Source organism: Pelobates fuscus, chromosome 6 (assembly GCF_036172605.1).
Source record: "Pelobates fuscus isolate aPelFus1 chromosome 6, aPelFus1.pri, whole genome shotgun sequence".
NCBI classification, from domain to species: domain Eukaryota; kingdom Metazoa; phylum Chordata; class Amphibia; order Anura; family Pelobatidae; genus Pelobates; species Pelobates fuscus.
Window position 1 is genome coordinate 2375340 of NC_086322.1, and position 21457 is coordinate 2396796.

The window sequence follows — 21457 nt, forward strand, 5'->3', positions numbered from 1 at the left end:
ACCGCTTGAAAGGTCTTGGTTAGGGGAACACTCTGTCCAAATTTCAGCCCATTCGGTTGTGGGGTTCGGGAGTTATGGATGTTTGAAGTTTTGACCGACTGCACGGATTTTCTAGCCGAAAAGAGTTCCACAAGTTTTGGCCCTGCAGTCGGTCTCCGTTCGCCTGTTAAAACTATACGAAATTCTCCTCATCCACAACTATCTCCGAGATCGCTGGATTCCCCATAGCTGATTACGTGTAACTACCGAATGGCCCGTCGTTCGGTAGTTCCAGCACGAATTTCTGGGCGCATGGAGGTCTCAGCGGTGTTCGCCTGTTTGTGTATCCGTTTTTAGTTCCATGCGTTCACAGGAAAACACCGCTGTTCGCACGCAAGATGGCCGCGAACACGTGCAAAAGTCCCGAAATGGCGGCCACCTATATGTTATACATGGAGTTCGTGCGAAATGATGCGAATGGCTGGAAACAGGCTGGAACGGTAAAACATGCTTCATAATATACCAGATCAGTCATTTAGACGGATGGCACAAAATAGCCGAATCCACCAAAGAAATAGACAGACGGATGGTTCTGTCACAGTACTGAACACACCAACTATCCTATTACTCAATCAATACTGCACACACCAACCATCATATTACTCAATCAGTACTGCACACACCAACCATCATATTACTCAATCAGTACTGCACACACCAACTATCCTATTACTCAATCAGTACTGCACACACCAACCATCCTATTACTCAATCAGCACTAATCAGTACTGCACACACCAACTATCATATTACTGTCCCTTTAGACGCCATTACTACATATGCAGTTAATAAGTTTAATATGACATAGAATTTATCACTGTTACCCGAAAGCCTTAGGCCTCTCATACAAACACTGAAGTCCATCCCCAAGTGTTTATTCCCCTCCACATATGAAATATATTATGACTGGCTGAAATCAAGGAAGTCAATGTCTCCTATTTGTGGTGCGATGAAGAGCCATGTCTTTGGTTGTCTGCCTAGTGGTCCATCATGCTTTGAATGTCAGTATCGATGTACCAGGTCCTCAGTACACTGAATGCACTTTGAAAGAAGATGTTTTTAGGTTCTCTAGGCTATGCATTCATTGCACAAATTCAGTCTAGATGCTAAGTACATTGTCAGTTTGGCTTGATGATACCAAACAGGGTCCATCCAAGTGCTGGTAATCATGTGTTTGGTATTTCTTCAGCCCATGGTTGCAGGTTCTGCAGGGCACATAGGGATGAGTTGTGTGCACATAGAGGGTCTAGAGACATGGATTGGGATAGACTTTTCTGGAAAGCCTCCTGCTGTAGCTGGAACATCATGCGGTTAGTCTGCTGGCGTTCAGACTCTCTTTCTTCTGCTGTCTGACGCCTGCAGGAGAAAACAAATATAGAAATACAGCTAAAACCTAGGGGGTATGAGGGTCAAAACATGTCTTTCTAAAAATAATACAGTTCCTGCCACTGGTTCTGCATGTTACTACCTTATAACCATTTAACATCCATGGACCAAGGGGCGCCATGGGGCCGACACAGCTCACACATGGCCAGACGGAATTAAAAAAAAAAATTGCGGTGGTGCCAAGCTTCCCGTGTGATGGGACGGAACAAAACTGACAGCGGGGGCAGAGCTAAAAGTCTCCAGAAGCTGCACTGCCTGTCTGCCTCCACAATGAATAAAGGTATCTATGTGTGATTGTCTGTGTGTGTGTGTGTGTGTGTGTGTGTGTGTATGACTGTCTGCCTGTGTGTGTGTGTCTGTGTGTATGACTGTCTGCCTGTGTGTGTGTGTGTGTGTGACTGTGTGTCTGTGTGTGTATGTTTGTTCGCCTGTGTGTGTGTGTGACTGTCTGCCTGTGTAATATCTGTGTCCTGTGTGTCCAGCACCCTAAAGCTATACTACATGCTTTCTGCCCCCATCTGCTGTGCTAGCTCTCTAACCTCCCATCAGTACAGTGCCAGCTTTCTATCCTCCTATCAGTACAGTGCCAGCTTTCTATCCTCCTATCAGTACAGTGCCAGCTTTCTATCCTCCTATCAGTACAGTGCCAGCTTTCTATCCTCCTATCAGTACAGTGCCAGCTCTCTATCCTCCTATCAGTACAGTGCCAGCGTTCTATCCTCCCACCAGTACAGTGCCAGCTCTCTATCCTCCTATCAGTACAGTGCCAGCTTTCTATCCTCCTAACAGCACAGTGCCAGCTTTCTATCCTCCTATCAGTACAGTGCCAGCTTTCTATCCTCCTATCAGTACAGTGCCAGCTTTCTATCCTCCTATCAGCACAGTGCCAGCTTTCTATCCTCCTATCAGTACAGTGCCAGCTTTCTATCCTCCGATCAGTACAGTGCCAGCTTTCTATCCTCCTATCAACACAGTGCCAGCTTTCTATCCTCCTATCAGTACAGTGCCAGCTTTCTATCCTCCTATCAGTACAGTGCCAGCTTTCTATCCTCCTATCAGTACAGTGCCAGCTTTCTATCCTCCTATCAGCACAGTGCCAGCTTTCTATCCTCCTATCAGCACAGTGCCAGCTTTCTATCCTCCTATCAGTACAGTGCCAGCTTTCTATCCTCCGATCAGTACAGTGCCAGCTTTCTATCCTCCTATCAGCACAGTGCCAGCTTTCTATCCTCCTATCAGCACAGTGCCAGTTCTCTAACCTCCCACCAGTACAGTGCCAGCTTTCTATCCTCCTATCAGTACAGTGCCAGCTTTCTATCCTCCTATCAGTACAGTGCCAGCTTTCTAACCTCCTATCAGTACAGTGCCCGCTTTCTATCCTCCTATCAGTACAGTGCCAGCTTTCTATCCTCCTATCAGTACAGTGCCAGCTTTCTATCCTCCCATCAGTACAGTGCCAGCTTTCTATCCTCCTATCAGTACAGTGCCAGCTTTCTATCCTCCTATCAGTACAGTGCCAGCTTTCTATCCACCCACCAGTACAGTGCCAGCTTTCTATCCTCCTATCAGTACAGTGCCAGCTTTCTATCCTCCTATCAGTACAGTGCCAGCTTTCTCTCCTCCTATCAGTACAGTGCCAGCTTTCTATCCTCCTATCAGTACAGTGCCAGCTTTCTATCCTCCCACCAGTACAGTGCCAGCTTTCTATCCTCCTATCAGTACAGTGCAAGCTTTCTATCCTCCTATCAGTACAGTGCCAGCTTTCTATCCTCCTATCAGTACAGTGCCAGCTTTCTATCCTCCCACCAGTACAGTGCCAGCTTTCTAACCTCCTATCAGTACAGTGCCAGCTTTCTATCCTCCCACCAGTACAGTGCCCGCTTTCTATCCTCCTATCAGTACAATGCCCGCTTTCTATCCTCCTATCAGTACAGTACCAGCTTTCTAACCTATCAGTACAGTGCCAGCTTTCTATCCTCCCACCAGTACAGTGCCAGCTTTCTATCCTCCTATCAGTACAGTGCCAGCTTTCTATCCTCCTATCAGTACAGTGCCAGCTTTCTATCCTCCTATCAGTACAGTGCCAGCTTTCTATCCTCCCACCAGTACAGTATCAGCTTTCTATCCTCCTATCAGTACAGTGCCAGCTTTCTATCCTCCTATCAGTACAGTGCCAGCTTTCTCTCCTCCTATCAGTACAGTGCCAGCTTTCTATCCTCCCACCAGTACAGTATCAGCTTTCTATCCTCCTATCAGTACAGTGCCAGCTTTCTATCCTCCTATCAGTACAGTGCCAGCTTTCTATCCTCCCACCAGTACAGTGCCAGCTTTCTATCCTCCTATCAGTACAGTGCCAGCTTTCTATCCTCCTATCAGTACAGTGCCAGTGATGTGGGATTATTTAAAAAACCTTATTGTACTTGTATTCAATAATTGCACTAACTCCATTTTAACTTTATACTGTGACAATCCTCCATTTTGTCCTCCTAACCTGACTTCTTCAATCCTCCATTTTGTCCTCATAACCTAACTTGTTCATTTTAAAACTACCTTACATGACAGAATTTCCCAGCACATCTAATACAATAGAACAAAGACTGTATTTTCTATAAAGACATGATTAACACAGGAATTGCTGACTTTTCCTTAAGATTTGCAACATAGTATAGTTTGAAGGCCATGAGAACACAGTAGTAATGAAATGTTCTATTCATAAGAGACCTTGCACCTGGCCACGAGGCCTGAGATCACCGACCGTGTAAAATGACGCTCAAGACCCCTTGTCCCCCACCCGTGTCCAGAACAATCCCACCTCTTGGTGGGTGGACACGGGACTAACCACTTAGTTTTTGAACCAATTAATAATATTGATAGGAGGACACTAATCCCGACACTTAACAATTAATCCAATTAATGATGTTTATTTGCTGATATTCTAATAATCAATGATGACGTAAAATGTCTCTTAAAAGGACCTGCGCGTCCGCTTTTTAAGCACTTGCCAATAAATTTTCTCGAAGTTATTTTAACCTGAACCTTGTGTGTCAGACTTAATTACTTCAGCGTATATACGCAATTTAATTTTATTGATTTGGACAGGAACAGATAGACATTTAAACATTTTGGTTTACTGCTAAAAAGTACCATAACAACTTGGCGCCCAACGTGGGGCATCGGGCTATGTCCGGCCGGTGAGCCGTCCTAAGGAAGACAAGGGTGGACGGAGGAATCCAGGGGGAAGGAAAGGAGATTGATCACCTCCAGGTACACGGTAGAGACTTCTGCAGAGCCACCGGTATGTTCCGGCCCCTTTGATTGACCCGTCCACGTGTCTGTGACTGCTTCCCGGGAGGACATCAAAGACAGGTAATATCTTGCCCGGTGCCTCGTTACTCACTTGTTTACCTGCATTTTTAGTCTATCTGTTGCCTGGGTGTGTTTGAATTGTTTGCCTGTTTCCCCATTTTGAGATAAAGGGGGGGTGGACCTGCAGGGGATTTGCCTGGGGTTCTGTCTTGCTTGTTTTCCCCTTTTTGGGATAAAGGGGGGTGGACCTGAGGGGACTTGCCTGGGTCTTCAGTATATCTGTCTATCTGTTTGTATTTTGCCCCTTTTGGGATAAAGGGGGGTGGACCTGAGGGGACTTGCCTGGGTCTTCTGTTGCCTGTTTTACTCCTTTTAGGAACCACGGTGCTGTGGTTGTAGGGAAAAAGGGGGGTTGGCCTGTGGATGTGTTCCTGGGGGTCATCTTTGCCTGTTTACCTATTTTAGGAGCCTCGTGGCTGTGGCTGTAAGGAAAAAGGGGATTGTTGGAACTGTGGATTTTGTGTAGACTCATAATCTCCTGTGATCCTTCTGGTGACACTTTGAGAGCCCAGCTAGCCTCATTGTGCACGTGGTAACCCACAGTTTCGAGTACTGGGGCTAGTGGAATTCCAAGTTTGGTAACCACTGTCCCGAGTGCCGAGGCGGGGGGGATTCCAGTTTTGGTAAACCTCAGCTTCGGCTGGGGGGATTCCAGTTTTTCTTTTGGTAACCACAGCCCTGAGCGCTGGGGCTGGTGGAATTCCAGTTCTCTGTTTATTTGTGGTAGGGGACTTAGTCTTGTGGCAGGGGACTCTGTTTCCGGGGGGGATTCAAGTAGGCATTGCTTGTTTTCCGCATCACGTGGTAGTGAGACTTATAAGTGGGTTTTATAGGGGCACTGCGGGAGTGAGGATAGAGGTGGCCACATTCTTGTGGACTGCTGTGCAGAGGGAGGCTGACGGAACTCGGACCGGTGTCAGTTGTTTTCCGTGGCCGCTGGTAGTGAGACTTATGAAAGTCATTCTCCGAGCGGAGACACTACGGGGTTGAGGGAGGTGACTTTGGAGTAAGCACACGAGTAAAGGAAAGGAATTACTGTTGATTTTATCTGAACTGTGATGCATGCACTGTATTTCAACTGTATTGTTGTCTTGTTTGTTTAATGAGGAGTCTCATGTACTCCTGTGTCTGTCTCTAAGGATTTTTCCTTGCCTTTCATCTTTTCTACACTTTCTATATTATTATACTATCCACTCCCATTCCTCTTAAAAGAGAAGTGATTGGTCACACACTTCTCACCTCGCTCCAATCCGTGTCTACCACCCCGGGTAGGCGGATTCAGTGACTGGTCTACGTTTTGGGAAGACGCACCTGAGAAAGTCCCACGATTCTCGGGTGGCAGTCGAGCATTGTAGACGTTCCTGTTCAATTTTCCTTCTCTCTCTCTCTATATCTAGGACGCTGGTATAGGGGTAAGGGGACTATGGGACAGGATTTAGATAAGCCCAGCAAGGGCTGGTTAGCATGTGATTTAGTAGAGAACAGAGAGGGTGAAGAGATGGTTAAAGGTGTTGAAAAGATTGCAAAAGTATGTAAAATTGCTGTACCGACATGTGGAAGATTGCAACCAGAAAGTTGGCGCAAGTTACTAGCAGAAATGAAAGGCAAGCTTACAGACAATGGTTTATTAAAGACTGCTGAAGCATGGTACAGAGTAGCGAAGGCTATTCAGTTAGAAGGTTGGGTTGAGGAAGAGATAAATCACAAAGGTGTAAAATTGTTTGTGTATCATAAGAATTGCGTTGCTGGGGTTTACCCTCAGCCGGCGCCCCAAAATGGCGCCCAGGGGATGTCTATCCCCAAGGTTCAGTCAGCAATAGGTGATAGCCAGCTGACTATGTTCCCCACTCCCGACCCTCCCGAATCCTATCCCACCACCTCCCCTGTCTGCCCGGTCCTGAATTCTGATGGATCTTTCTTTACCCCTTCCCCTTCTCTAACGGTCCCATCATCCTCAGCCATCCCCACACTCCCTTCCATGCCTAATCCTAACATCTCATCTGCCACCTCCTCCCTGCAATCCCTCTCTATGGTTAATCCCCTTCCATCAGCACCCGCTCAACTAACTACCCCTCCCTCCCTTGCTACGATTCCTCTTTCTGCATCCATCCCTACTAATCCCGTCCTGTCTCCTCCCATAACCAGCTCCACCCCAGTCCAATATCCTACCTCCTTAACCGTACCTGCCCACCCTACTCTTCTGCCCTCCACTGCCTGGCCCTACCCCTTCCCATATCCCATGGCCCTGCCCTACCCCGGTTACCCTCCCTTTCCCCAAGCCACTCCCCAGGTTCCGGTCATGCCCAATCCGGCCCAGTCTGCCCCGGAAGTGCCCATATCAAATATGGCCGCCGCTTCTTCCCTTAATCCTGAAGCAACTCCTTTCCCCGCCTCCAATATGGCGGCCCCCAGTTCAGCCCTGATGCCGGTATTCCCCGGTGACTACCTATCCCCAGGTTATGACTCGCTAGCCACCCCTGCATCTGGGGCTCATTCCCAACCACCGATCCTTTCACCTCACGCGCGCCCTGCACCGCGTAGAAGAGTCAATATCATAGAATTCGATGATGACGAGGAGGACAGGGTGTCCCATGTCTCATCGGAGCTTGCTGCGGGAGCCCCAACTCATCGTTCTATCGATGATCCCTTCGGCCACAAGGGTCGGGGAGAACGGGCCCCTCCTAAGTATGTTGCTTTTAACCCCACTCAAGCTAGTGCTCTGATGAAATCACTCCCTGACCCAGAAAAACAGCCTATGCCCTTCTACCGAGGGATAGTTCAAATTCAAAAAACTTATTCCGCAGCATGGCGTGATTTACTGAGCATTTGTGCTATTAAAGCAGGGGATGCATATTGGCCAAGCATGGCCCGACACCTCAGTACAGATCTGCTCAACAGTGATGTTGACTACCCCTCTGGAGTAACTTTTTGCACCCAATTAAGAGAATGGGCTAAGGACAAACTTGCAGATCAGGCTGCTGGCCTTACTGATGTTATTCAAGATAAAGGAGAATCAGTGGAAAGGTTTCATGCAAGACTGTATCAAATGTTTACAGATTTGGGTTTTGATCTTACTGACAAGATTCATTCACAAATGCTGTCAGGTGCGTTTGTCCAAGGTGTTAAAGACTCTATACGCAAGGGAATCATTGCTGCACGCCCTGAATATAAGGTTGTTCCCCTGGACACCCTACTTTTAGTTGCTAGAGGTTTGGAATCCGCTCAGACCCCAAGAAGACCCACTTCAGCTCCTCTCATGGTATCCCGCTCCACCCCAGTCCCAAAAGGTACTAGACCGGAGGAGGGGGGACATTGTTTTAATTGTGGAGCCAAGGGGCACTTTAGAAGTGACTGTCCAGAACCTAAAAAGGAGCCAAGGGAGCCCAGAAAGCCCTCCAAACCTGCCCCGGCTCCCAAAGCCACCAAACAGGTTCCGATAATTGAGGAACCGGATGATTAGGAAATTGGCAAGCCTGTGTCTGTAACCCCTGTAATGGCAGTGTCTACAGGGGATAAGGGGGGGCCACTTGCCACAGTGACTTTGCCCATTGAAGGCCACCCTACCACATTTCTAGTTGACACAGGTGCAGCCCGTAGTGTTCTGCGAGAACAAGACCTGCCAGACCCATCCTTTCTGTCAAATATTGATGTCTCTTGCGTTGGAGTAGATGGCCAGCCAAGACATAGCCCTTTAACAACTCCATTACGAGTTGGCTCTAGCCTGCTTGCTCGCTTTGTGGTATCCTCCACATGCCCAATTAACCTGTTAGGTGCTGATGTTCTCTCACGCCTGCAAGCATCCATCACCTTCACCCCGGATGGGCAGGTAGAGATGTCCACACCTCTATCTGAATCAGACACCTCAGCCTTGTGCTCCTTGCCTCTAATGCTGCATTTAGAAAAGCCCCGTGAGAAAGCAGCAGAATTAAGGTCCAATTTCCCAGAGGCATTAAAAACACAGGTGCCCGCCAAGTTATGGTCCTCAGGCCCAGAGGACATAGGTCACCGAAATGTTCCCCCTGTGGTGGTAAAGCTTATTCCAGGAGCTAAATTACCAAGAAAACCGCAATACCCATTAAAACCAGCACAGGCTGCTGCCATTTCTACCCACATCAAGGCACTCTTGGAGAAGGGTGCCCTGGTGAAATGTAAATCTGAATGCAACACCCCATTATTCCCTGTGAAAAAGAAAACTCCTAAAGGTGAGCCAGAGAAGTACAGGATGGTTCAGGATCTCCGTGCTGTCAATGAAGCTACCGTCCTGGACACCCCTCTTGTACCAAATCCCCATACTCTGCTCTCTGGAGTCCCACCATCTGCCAAATTTTTCACAGTCATTGACCTAGCAAATGCCTTTTTCAGTGTCCCACTGGACCCATCCTGCCAATACCGGTTTGCCTTCACCCATGAGATGCAACAGTATACCTGGACTGTCATGCCCCAAGGGGCACAAAATTCACCAAGTCAATTTGCAAAGGCCATGGCCACTATCCTTGACCCATGGCAAGCTGAGCACCCAGAAGTTGTTCTGCTCCAGTATGTGGATGATTTGCTGCTCTGTGGAGATGATATACCCACTACTGAAAAGTGCTCAATTAGTCTGCTTTGTTATTTGGCAGAACAAGGATGCAAAGCTTCGCTCATTAAGCTACAGTTCTGCCAACCCTCAGTAATTTTCCTTGGACATTGCCTATCTCAAGGTACCAGACATCTTACCCGGGACCGGGTGAGAGCTGTACTGGATATTCCAACTCCAAGGACTTCAAAATCTCTCCATGCCTTCCTAGGCCTCATTTCCTACTGCAGAGCATGGATCCCAGAAGCCTCCCTGCTCATGCAACCTCTCTATGACGCACTTAAGTCTGACCCTTTCTGTTTGACTAATGAAGCTCTGGACAATTTCAATGCTCTCAAACGTGCCATTGCTTCTGCTCCTGCCTTGGGCCTACCTGACTACTCCAAACCTTTCAAATTATTTGTCTCTGAAAGACAAGGCCACGCAACAGGAGTTCTCACCCAAACTAATGACTTAAGAGGCCGCCAGAGGCCTATTGGATATTTTTCATGTCAACTGGACATTGTGGCCAGAGGGACTCCTTCCTGTCTCAGGGCTGTTTTTGCTGCAAGAGAGCTCATAGAAAGAACCTCAGACCTGGTCCTTGGCCACCCTCTGGTTGTTTTGGCCCCTCATGATATTTCTGCCATAATCAACCAAGTCCAGCTCAAGCACGTGTCTCCAGCCCGACACCTACGCCTCCAGTGCCATCTTCTTCTACCTGACAATATTTCCATCCAAAGATGTCAAGTTCTTAACCCCTCCACTCTTCTTCCACTCCCTGAGGGGGGTATCTATTATGGATTTATCACAGATGAAACCTACATTTACCTACTTTGTGGATGTATCAAGAAAGTCATGCATCCACATTTGACATTTTATGAAGATGAGAAGCCTCTCTGTGAAGGCCCAGATTACGCCTTCTGTACCATGTGGTACAAACCAGACATTACTCCCGAACCTTGCTATGAAGATGAGCTTTACCACTGGACTGATGTGAAGCTCACTGCTCAAGATTTCTATTGTGATTCTAAAGGCAATAGCATGGTCTTGGTCCAACTACCTCAACAACTTAACTACCTCTACCGCCATTGGGATACTGCTATCCCACATATTCCTGTTACCAAATTGAAGACAAGGTCATGGAATGATCTTGGGCCCATGGCAAAGCTATGGGCCACCATGGATGAAGAACAGCTACAGGAAAATGGTATTGTCAAATACCCAACAACTGACCTTCTGGAAGCGTGGCCACGCCACTTCCTAGAAAAAGAATTTCAAGATCTGGTCATAGTGAATGATTATGACCCCAAAACACCTCATGACTGTTTTGAACAGATGAAAATGGAGACAGTGCACCTACCAACTGTGCATCAGAATCCATTACAAGATCCAGATTTTACCCTGTTTGTGGACGGCTCAAGATATGCTGATGAAGAAGGAAGATATCATACAGGATATGCCGTAACCACAACAGACGAAGTTATCAAATCATCATCCTTACCGCCAGCAATGTCTGCGCAAGAAGCTGAATTACAGGCTCTGACTTCAGCATGCAAAATTTCCGAAGGAAAACGTGCCAACATCTATACAGATTCAAGATATGCTCTGGGTGTGGCACATGACTTCGGCCTAATTTGGAAGACAAGAGGATTTCTTACCACCGCCGGTACACCAGTCAAACATAGTACTGCAATCAAGGAGCTAATGGATGCCCTCCTACTCCCTGAAGAAGTGGCCGTTCTGAAGGTAAAGGCCCATGGGAAATTGGATACAGATGAAGCAAAGGGCAACCATTTGGCTGATCAGGCTGCTAAGCTAGCAGCCAGGGATCTGCAGGAAGTGGATGAAGAAGTGTCCGGACAAGAAGAAGAAGAAGAAGAAGTCCCTATTTTTGCTCTGCAAACTCTTCCTACTGATTTGCGAATTTTGCGAGAACAGCAAGCTGCAGTCACTCCTGAAGAAATCCAGAAATGGAAAAAGAAAGGAGCCGTCCAAAAGGACGGAGTATATTACAACAACTTCAAATTTTGTCTTCCAAAGAAATTATATCCAGCAGTTGTCCAGTGGGCACATGGGCCTGCACACCTGTCAAAGGAATTGATGGCCGCCCTCATACAGAAGTATTATGAAGCACCCGGAATCACAACATTGATCAGCAGCTTCTGTAAGGCCTGTGTCATTTGTGCAAAATGCAATCCAGGAAGACCAATCAAGGTGCCTGCAAAACACCTGGCAAAGCCCATGTACCCCTTCCAGCGAATTCAAATTGACCACATCCAAATGCCCAAGAGTGGGCCCCATGAATATGCACTAGTCATAGTGGACATGTTCTCAGGATGGCCAGAGGCCTACCCAGTGGCCAATATCACTGCAAAAACAACCGCAAGACGCCTACTTACAGAGATAGTATGTAGGTTCGGACTCCCAGAAGTCATTGAAAGTGATCAAGGCCCAGCCTTCACAGCAACAGTGACTAAAGAAATTTGGACTGCTCTAGGGGTGACCCTAGCCTTCCACACCCCTTACCACCCACAAAGTAGTGGTAAAGTAGAGCGCATGAATGGCACTCTAAAAGCCAGAATGTTAAAAATGTCACAAGAAACAAAAATGCCCTGGCCAGAAAGCCTGTCAATAGCTTTATTTAGCGTTAGGCACACACCTAGAGGGAAGCATTCACTGTCCCCATATGAGATTCTATTTGGGACAGCACCCAGACTAGGTTGTTATTATCCGCAGCAGTTACAGCTCCAATCAGATGTTTTAGTAGATTATGTAACTGAACTTGCAAGTGCCTTGAACAAAATACATGCCCAAGTTTTCTCTTCAATTCCAGATCCCGATTTGGATACAGGTACCCATAACCTGCTTCCCGGAGATTGGGTTCTGGTCAAGAAGTTTGTGCGGAAAAACACCCTGGAACCAAGATTTGACGGTCCATTCCAAGTTCTCCTGATTACCGCAACCTCCGTCAAACTGGCCGGCAGGCCAAATTGGATCCACGCTTCCCACTGCAAGAAATCTCCAGCCCCCGAGGAAGCAGATACCGCACAAGCATGTACCTCTGGTACACCTTCTCCCTAATCAGCCTTATAAAGGCCCAACAAGTAGCCATCACCAAAGATATTAGTGGGTATACCTTCTGGTACAATTCATCATGCACCCATGTGGCTACTTACACCTTTGACTATTGTGACATTGTAGAATGCCCGTTCCCCACATCACAAATCCAGAGTATTTACAGAGATATCCCTCATTCAAAAGACCCATATGTTTGTGTAGTTGACAAGCAATGGGGGCACAATTGTAATCATTGGGGGGCGGCGGGATGGAATGCCGGGCCTGCCTGGGGTTACAAACCAAAAAGTGCCTTATCTAAAGTAGATGATCAAGGTAGATCCCTTCTCCAGAGAATGACTTTGAGAAAGCCTGGGGGGGTACACCAATGAAATTAATCCTTAACATTGAGCATCCAAGCCCAACGGATGCAGATCAGTATGTGATGGGAATGTATTGGAAAAAGGGTTCCTACCGTAAATTAGGGCATTTCTTCTTAAAAGATATGTGCAACTCTTCTGAGTGGCAAGGGGCCACCCATATGGTCCCTAACCCATTAAAACCTCATATCCAGACCTTTCAAGACATGATGGCCATTGCTAACCCCACCTTTGAAGATACCATGGCCGCTGAAACAGGTTTTAATGATGTAAATTTATGGTTAGAATGGATGAAATATAATGCTAATAAGCATAATAAGACTGCATGCTATGTGTGTGGTGGTGCCCGGCCCCACCTGGGTACTGTACCTCTAATCCTGCCAGTAGATGTAGAGGAATGTGTTTTAAGCCTTTTTGCCTATCACTATGATTTTAACAGGTCCATATGTATTGCATGGACAAAGGAGTATCCTCTCCTAACCAAGGATGTCAAACCCCCAGATGGTATTACCGTGTATAAAGGTAATTACACTTGTTATGCTAATTATGATGGAATTGGTAAATTCTTGGGTAACTTCTCTAAGGGGTATTGTGCTACCTACAGGAGTGTCTCTATGAACTTGTTGCAGTTTCACACCAGGTCATTAGGAGATATCTACTGGTTGTGTGGGGATTTACAGCTGAGATCCAGAATGGACAAGGAATGGTGGGGGGAGTGTACTTTGGCTAAAGCTATTATGCCTATACATATCATCTCTGACACACACCTCGTCACCCATGAGTCCAGGCACACTAAGGTTAAGCGTGACGCCCCAGTGAAAGGAAGTTTTGATCCTCATGTTTATATTGATGCTATTGGGGTGCCTAGGGGGGTGCCCAATGAATTTAAAGCAAGAGATGAAGTTGCTGCAGGATTTGAATCACTTTTTGCCATAGTTACCACAAACAAGAATTTAAATTGGATAAATTACATTTATTATAATCAACAGCGTTTTGTTAATTATACCAGAGACGCCCTCCAGGGATTGGCCGAACAATTGCAGGCCACATCCCAAATGGCTTTTCAGAATAGAATGGCCCTAGATATGATCTTAGCCGAAAAAGGAGGGGTTTGTAAAATTTTGCCCGACACCTTGACATGTTGTACCTATATCCCAGAAAACACAGGCCCTAATGGTAAAGTTACATTAGCCATAGAGAAATTAAATGACCTGTCTATAGAGTTGAAAAGGAATTCTGGGATACAAGATCCCTGGGAAAGATGGTTTGGTTGGATGACAGGATGGCAAAAGGCTTTAATGCATATTGGTATGGCTATACTAATTTTTCTTTTTATCTTTGCTCTTCTCTTTTGTTGTATCCTCCCATGTTTGAGAAAATCCCTCATGAAGACTGTTGACCAAGCGGCACCCACCTTCACCCATCTCGAAGTTGATGACCAAGATTTCCAAGACATCAACTCACCCTGTCTGCCGTTGCAAACAATCCCTTTTGTTGATAAAGTGCAGGAATTCTAGGAAGGGACTAGCTCAGGGACAGCATCTGTCAGTGAATGGTAAAGGCCCCGTGTGGAGAAGTGGTGGGTTAGCTGCCATGGGATACCCGTGGGAGTGAAGTGTTCGAGAGCCATACTGACGGATGAGTTAGCCTATTAGGGTCAGATCTAGGGACAGTCTTGCACTTTGCATTAACACCTAGCTAGCGGCCACGGGGTTTCTGTGCCTTTGGGTTAACACGTCTTCCTGGTACTAACTTAATAAAGTTTTATCTCTTAGAATCTAACATTTCATAGGGGGGACTGATGTGGGATTATTTAAAAAACCTTATTGTACTTGTATTCAATAATTGCACTAACTCCATTTTAACTTTATACTGTGACAATCCTCCATTTTGTCCTCCTAACCTGACTTCTTCAATCCTCCATTTTGTCCTCATAACCTAACTTGTTCATTTTAAAACTACCTTACATGACAGAATTTCCCAGCACATCTAATACAATAGAACAAAGACTGTATTTTCTATAAAGACATGATTAACACAGGAATTGCTGACTTTTCCTTAAGATTTGCAACATAGTATAGTTTGAAGGCCATGAGAACACAGTAGTAATGAAATGTTCTATTCATAAGAGACCTTGCACCTGGCCACGAGGCCTGAGATCACCGACCGTGTAAAATGACGCTCAAGACCCCTTGTCCCCCACCCGTGTCCAGAACAATCCCACCTCTTGGTGGGTGGACACGGGACTAACCACTTAGTTTTTGAACCAATTAATAATATTGATAGGAGGACACTAATCCCGACACTTAACAATTAATCCAATTAATGATGTTTATTTGCTGATATTCTAATAATCAATGATGACGTAAAATGTCTCTTAAAAGGACCTGCGCGTCCGCTTTTTAAGCACTTGCCAATAAATTTTCTCGAAGTTATTTTAACCTGAACCTTGTGTGTCAGACTTAATTACTTCAGCGTATATACGCAATTTAATTTTATTGATTTGGACAGGAACAGATAGACATTTAAACATTTTGGTTTACTGCTAAAAAGTACCATAACACCAGCTTTCTATCCTCCTATCAGTACAGTGCCAGCTTTCTATCTTCCTATCAGTACAGTGCCAGCTTTCTATCCTCCCACCAGTACAGTGCCAGCTTTCTATCCTCCTATCAGTACAGTGCCAGCTTTCTATCCTCCTATCAGTACAGTGCCAGCTTTCTATCCTCCCACCAGTACAGTATCAGCTTTCTATCCTCCTATCAGTACAGTGCCAGCTTTCTATCCTCCTATCAGTACAGTGCCAGCTTTCTATCCTCCCACCAGTACAGTGCCAGCTTTCTAACCTCCTATCAGTACAGTGCCAGCTTTCTATCCTCCCACCAGTACAGTGCCCGCTTTCTATCCTCCTATCAGTACAATGCCCGCTTTCTATCCTCCTATCAGTACAGTACCAGCTTTCTAACCTATCAGTACAGTGCCAGCTTTCTATCCTCCCACCAGTACAGTGCCAGCTTTCTATCCTCCTATCAGTACAGTGCCAGCTTTCTATCCTCCTATCAGTACAGTGCCAGCTTTCTATCCTCCTATCAGTACAGTGCCAGCTTTCTATCCTCCCACCAGTACAGTATCAGCTTTCTATCCTCCTATCAGTACAGTGCCAGCTTTCTATCCTCCTATCAGTACAGTGCCAGCTTTCTCTCCTCCTATCAGTACAGTGCCAGCTTTCTATCCTCCCACCAGTACAGTATCAGCTTTCTATCCTCCTATCAGTACAGTGCCAGCTTTCTATCCTCCTATCAGTACAGTGCCAGCTTTCTATCCTCCCACCAGTACAGTGCCAGCTTTCTATCCTCCTATCAGTACAGTGCCAGCTTTCTATCCTCCTATCAGTACAGTGCCAGTGATGTGGGATTATTTAAAAAACCTTATTGTACTTGTATTCAATAATTGCACTAACTCCATTTTAACTTTATACTGTGACAATCCTCCATTTTGTCCTCCTAACCTGACTTCTTCAATCCTCCATTTTGTCCTCATAACCTAACTTGTTCATTTTAAAACTACCTTACATGACAGAATTTCCCAGCACATCTAATACAATAGAACAAAGACTGTATTTTCTATAAAGACATGATTAACACAGGAATTGCTGACTTTTCCTTAAGATTTGCAACATAGTATAGTTTGAAGGCCATGAGAACACAGTAGTAATGAAATGTTCTATTCATAAGAGACCTTGCACCTGGCCACGAGGCCTGAGATCACCGACCGTGTAAAATGACGCTCAAGACCCCTTGTCCCCCACCCGTGTCCAGAACAATCCCACCTCTTGGTGGGTGGACACGGGACTAACCACTTAGTTTTTGAACCAATTAATAATATTGATAGGAGGACACTAATCCCGACACTTAACAATTAATCCAATTAATGATGTTTATTTGCTGATATTCTAATAATCAATGATGACGTAAAATGTCTCTTAAAAGGACCTGCGCGTCCGCTTTTTAAGCACTTGCCAATAAATTTTCTCGAAGTTATTTTAACCTGAACCTTGTGTGTCAGACTTAATTACTTCAGCGTATATACGCAATTTAATTTTATTGATTTGGACAGGAACAGATAGACATTTAAACATTTTGGTTTACTGCTAAAAAGTACCATAACACCAGCTTCCTATCATCCCACCAGTACAGTGCCAGCTTTCTATCTTCCTATCAGTACAGTGCCAGCTTTCTATCCTCCCACCAGTACAGTGCCAGCTTTCTATCCTCCTATCAGTACAGTGCCAGCTTTCTATCCTCCTATCAGTACAGTGCCAGCTTTCTATCCTCCCACCAGTACAGTATCAGCTTTCTATCCTCCTATCAGTACAGTGCCAGCTTTCTACCCTCCTATCAGTACAGTGCCAGCTTCCTATCATCCCACCAGTACAGTATATAAGTAAATAGTATTTGGGGAACAGAGTATAAATTGGTGCTGCTATCACCAAGTGTGAATCACTCCAACACACAAAGAACAATACAGTGAAAGATAAAAATGTGGTGAGAGCACTCAGAACATGCAAAGATAAAAAATATATTACCAGACTTGATTACAAATGGGAATATCTAGAACAATAAAGCACAAATACATAGAGTAATATTGTCATAAAAGAGATAAAATTAAAAAATGAGACTGGTTACACTCACATATTACTGAGTCACTTTAAAAGCTGACTCAGACTTAGGGCTTTAGTGGAGATGAGACTTCTTCAGCTTTAGACGTCCTGTACCGGTTATGTTTGGTCTGCACTGGGAAATGATTCTTCAAATTACTCCAGGAAGCAAGATCCAATATAAAATTTCTTTATTGTAAAATAACTAGATATTAAAAAAAGTAGTATCATCTATCTTTGTCCAATACAGGTAAAAAACGTCCTTGAAAGCACAATACCACGACGCGTTTCGGCACTCTCAGCCTTTCTCAAGTGGTCCGGTCTTCTCATCTCCTGAGTCTTCTTAAATATTCTCAAATTTGGCGCCCTTTCGTCGGTGTCCTATGTCTCTTCCGCTTTCGTCATTTCCAAGCGTCCTTCGGTTACGTTGCGTCATGACGTCCGGCGTCTGCGTCATCAGTCCTCGTCCCGGCGTCGGTTTGCGTCATGACGTCTTTTGGTCGCCGGACCCGGAAGTGATACCGGCGCCATATTTCAAAGTCCACAACTATACAAATTTGCCAGTCCTTTAAACTACACGTTACAAGACAGTGATGAATGATATTTCGAGGGGAAAAAAGGAACGAATATATACTTATTTTCTACATATAGTAATACATAAATATAGGGATATTATATTCCTATTAGGAAGGAAGCAAAACACGATTATTAATATTTTTAAAAAAATATTTTTTTTTTTTAAAACATACATAATAAAAAGCCACATCTAAAAAACTTATAAAATTACATATAAATTTGTAAAATTATATACATGAATTAATCTCAAAGTCAATATTGAGGCCATGGGGGGATAATGATTCCAGATTAAAAATCCATTTCATCTCATTTCTGCTGAGGAGACTATCTATATCTCCCCCTCTCCAATGGGTTTTTACGGCCTCTATTCCTATAAATTCAAAACCATTTATGTTTCCTCCATGTACCTCTAGAAAATGTTTAGAGACATTGTGCAAAGTGAATTTCCTATTTATATTGTACACATGCTCCCTCATTCTTATTTTCAGTAATCTTGACGTCTTCCCAATATATTGTGTGCCACAAGGACATATTATCATATATATCACATTTTTTGAGTTACACGTAATAAATGATTTAATCTCATGTGTTTTTTTATTCTGAAACGAGGAAAAATGGGTGACTTTTCTATTTTTATTTTTTCTTTGGGCACACCCTCTACACCTTCCACAATAGTAGAAACCTTTTTCCTTTTTAAACATGGATACACCTTGGGAAATTTTCTCTTTGTCTAAAAAACTTGAGGTCAGGGTTTGTTTGATATTCTTCGCTCCTCTAAAAATTAATTTTGGTTGTGTCCCTAAATATTGTTGCACACAACCAAAATTAATTTTTAGAGGAGCGAAGAATATCAAACAAACCCTGACCTCAAGTTTTTTAGACAAAGAGAAAATTTCCCAAGGTGTATCCATGTTTAAAAAGGAAAAAGGTTTCTACTATTGTGGAAGGTGTAGAGGGTGTGCCCAAAGAAAAAATAAAAATAGAAAAGTCACCCATTTTTCCTCGTTTCAGAATAAAAAAACACATGAGATTAAATCATTTATTACGTGTAACTCAAAAAATGTGATATATATGATAATATGTGAGCGCTCCAATTAATTATGCAGATCTACATAACAATCAAGATGAAAATATCAATAAACTTAAAAATGACCAATCTCGCCGAGATCACCACAATGACCACCATAAACCACAATTGAATGTACTGGGTGAGTCTTATCTGAATCAGAATACTCTACACATATATATAAGAGTATAACAAAATATCATTTATTGTATAATAAACCAATCATAAAAAATGAAACAACATCTCAAAACGTCCAGTATCAGATGTAATCGTGATGAATAGTAAGGGGCCCCTTATTCATATTCTTGTCGACAAAGGACTGATGTAAAAAATCAGAGATGTGCACATTAGCATAAAAACTATATGTGAACTAAAAAAGTTCAAGCAGTAGGCTCCAGTCCAGTCCGTGAAAAAATATATAAGTGGATAAACGGATAGTGCCCAGACGACCAAGCCGTCTTACGGAGAGGGAGCTCAAACACCAGCCAAACACCCTGGTCAAGACTAAGAGGGAAGCGATAGGGATGGCCCCAAAGGTGAAAAATCACATCCAGATATGGAAAACTATGGGGATATCACTTCCAAATGGCCCATGACAGTAACCCTTCACAGCTTTTAGTAATGGGCATCGAGCATATTGCAGAGAATATACCCAATAGAAAATTAGCCTTAATTACAGCAGAAACTAAATGGATCTTTAGACTCAACACACTTACTCCTAATGGGTTAAATGAAGAAGTGGAATGTAACATTTAAAATTTGGAAGACATACTTATTTGTCCCTGTGAGTGAAAGATCTTTCACTGTCTCTATATGTGGGAGAGGATGAATCGGGAACCACATATATATTACGATTCACCTTAGACCCCATGGTCTCTTTAACACTTATATGAATCCTATATGAGTGTTCAGCATTTTTTTCCAATGTTCTTTTTCTTAATTATACATATAAATATATATACAAAAATATAGTGCTCAACATTTATTTTAATGTTCTTGTTCCTAATCTAATATATATAAATAACAGATTTTTATAAAACAATTGAACTATATTATCATTATTATTATTTTTAAAAAAAGGCTCACAAATCAAGATTGATTAATTATCTCTGTTAAACTTGAGATTGAAATACTTTATTAGTAAAAATAAAAGTAAAAATAAAAATATATTTTTAATCTTTATTTTATGTCTATATATATATAATTTTCCGATGTTAATAATATGAGATTGTCCTAATAAGGATATATGTTTTTATTTATTATATTTTGTGTTTTTCTATCCACTTGCAGCATATTTTATTTTAGATCTGTAATGATCTCAGTTTATCAATTAACAATTATGACCATTTACTTTAGATCTGTAATGATCTCAGTTTATCAATTAACAATCATGACCATTCTATGAATCAATTAACAATCATGACCATTCTATGAATCAATTAAGAGTGGGTATATAAACCCGGCTCTTAGACAGCAGACATTGTCTTGAAAAAGTCCTCCAGCTAGGACGAAACGCGTAGACGTGCTGTCTGCTACCTCACCACACCGCCGACGGATTTGAACTTCCCAGCCGATTCGTCCTTTACGACCCGCCATTGATTTTCGGCAAGCGACCTGGCGAGAACGGCCTTTTTCCTGTAGCCCTCACGGTTTGGAGTTTATGTGCTCCCAGTTTCTCACCCGATGGTCGGACGGATAGGGTAAGTTGCTGAAGTGATATCCCCATAGTTTTCCATATCTGGAGGTGATTTTTCACCTTTGGGGCCATCCCTATCGCTTCCCTCTTAGTCTTGACCAGGGTGTTTGGCTGGTGTTTGAGCTCCCTCTCCGTAAGACGGCTTGGTCGTCTGGGCACTATCCGTTTATCCACTTATATATTTTTTCACGGACTGGACTGGAGCCTACTGCTTGAACTTTTTTGAGTTCACATATAGTTTTTATGCTAATGTGCACATCTCTGATTTTTTACATCAGTCCTTTGTCGACAAGAATATGAATAAGGGGCCCCTTACTATTCATCACGTTTACATCTGATACTGGACGTTTTGAGATGTTGTTTCATTTTTTATGATTGGTTTATTATACAATAAATGATATTTTGTTATACTCTTATATATATGTGTAGAGTATTCTGATTCAGATAAGACTCACCCAGTGCATTCAATTGTGGTTTATGGTGGTCATTGTGGTGATCTCGGCGAGATTGGTCATTTTTAAGTTTATTGATATTTTCATCTTGATTGTTATGTAGATCTGCATAATTAATTGGAGCGCTCACATACCAGTTATATCTTTTCGGTTTCATTTAATAAGTCGCTCCCTTGTATGTGACGCAGCCCTACTGTTATTTCATCCCATTGGGTATATTTATTTCT

General features: G+C 43.7%; 1 protein-coding gene across 1 annotated transcript in view; it reads right to left on the reverse strand.

Moving 5' to 3' along the window:
- Nucleotides 1-989: 989 nt before the first annotated feature.
- TLX2 (T cell leukemia homeobox 2) overlaps nt 990-21457 on the reverse strand; it is a 105743-nt gene continuing 85275 nt past the window's right edge. Inside the window, exon 3 of the mRNA XM_063457506.1 lies at nt 990-1395. Within this exon, the coding sequence (XP_063313576.1) occupies nt 1206-1395 (190 nt within the window). The 3' untranslated portion in view covers nt 990-1205. The remainder of the gene's footprint in view (nt 1396-21457) is intronic.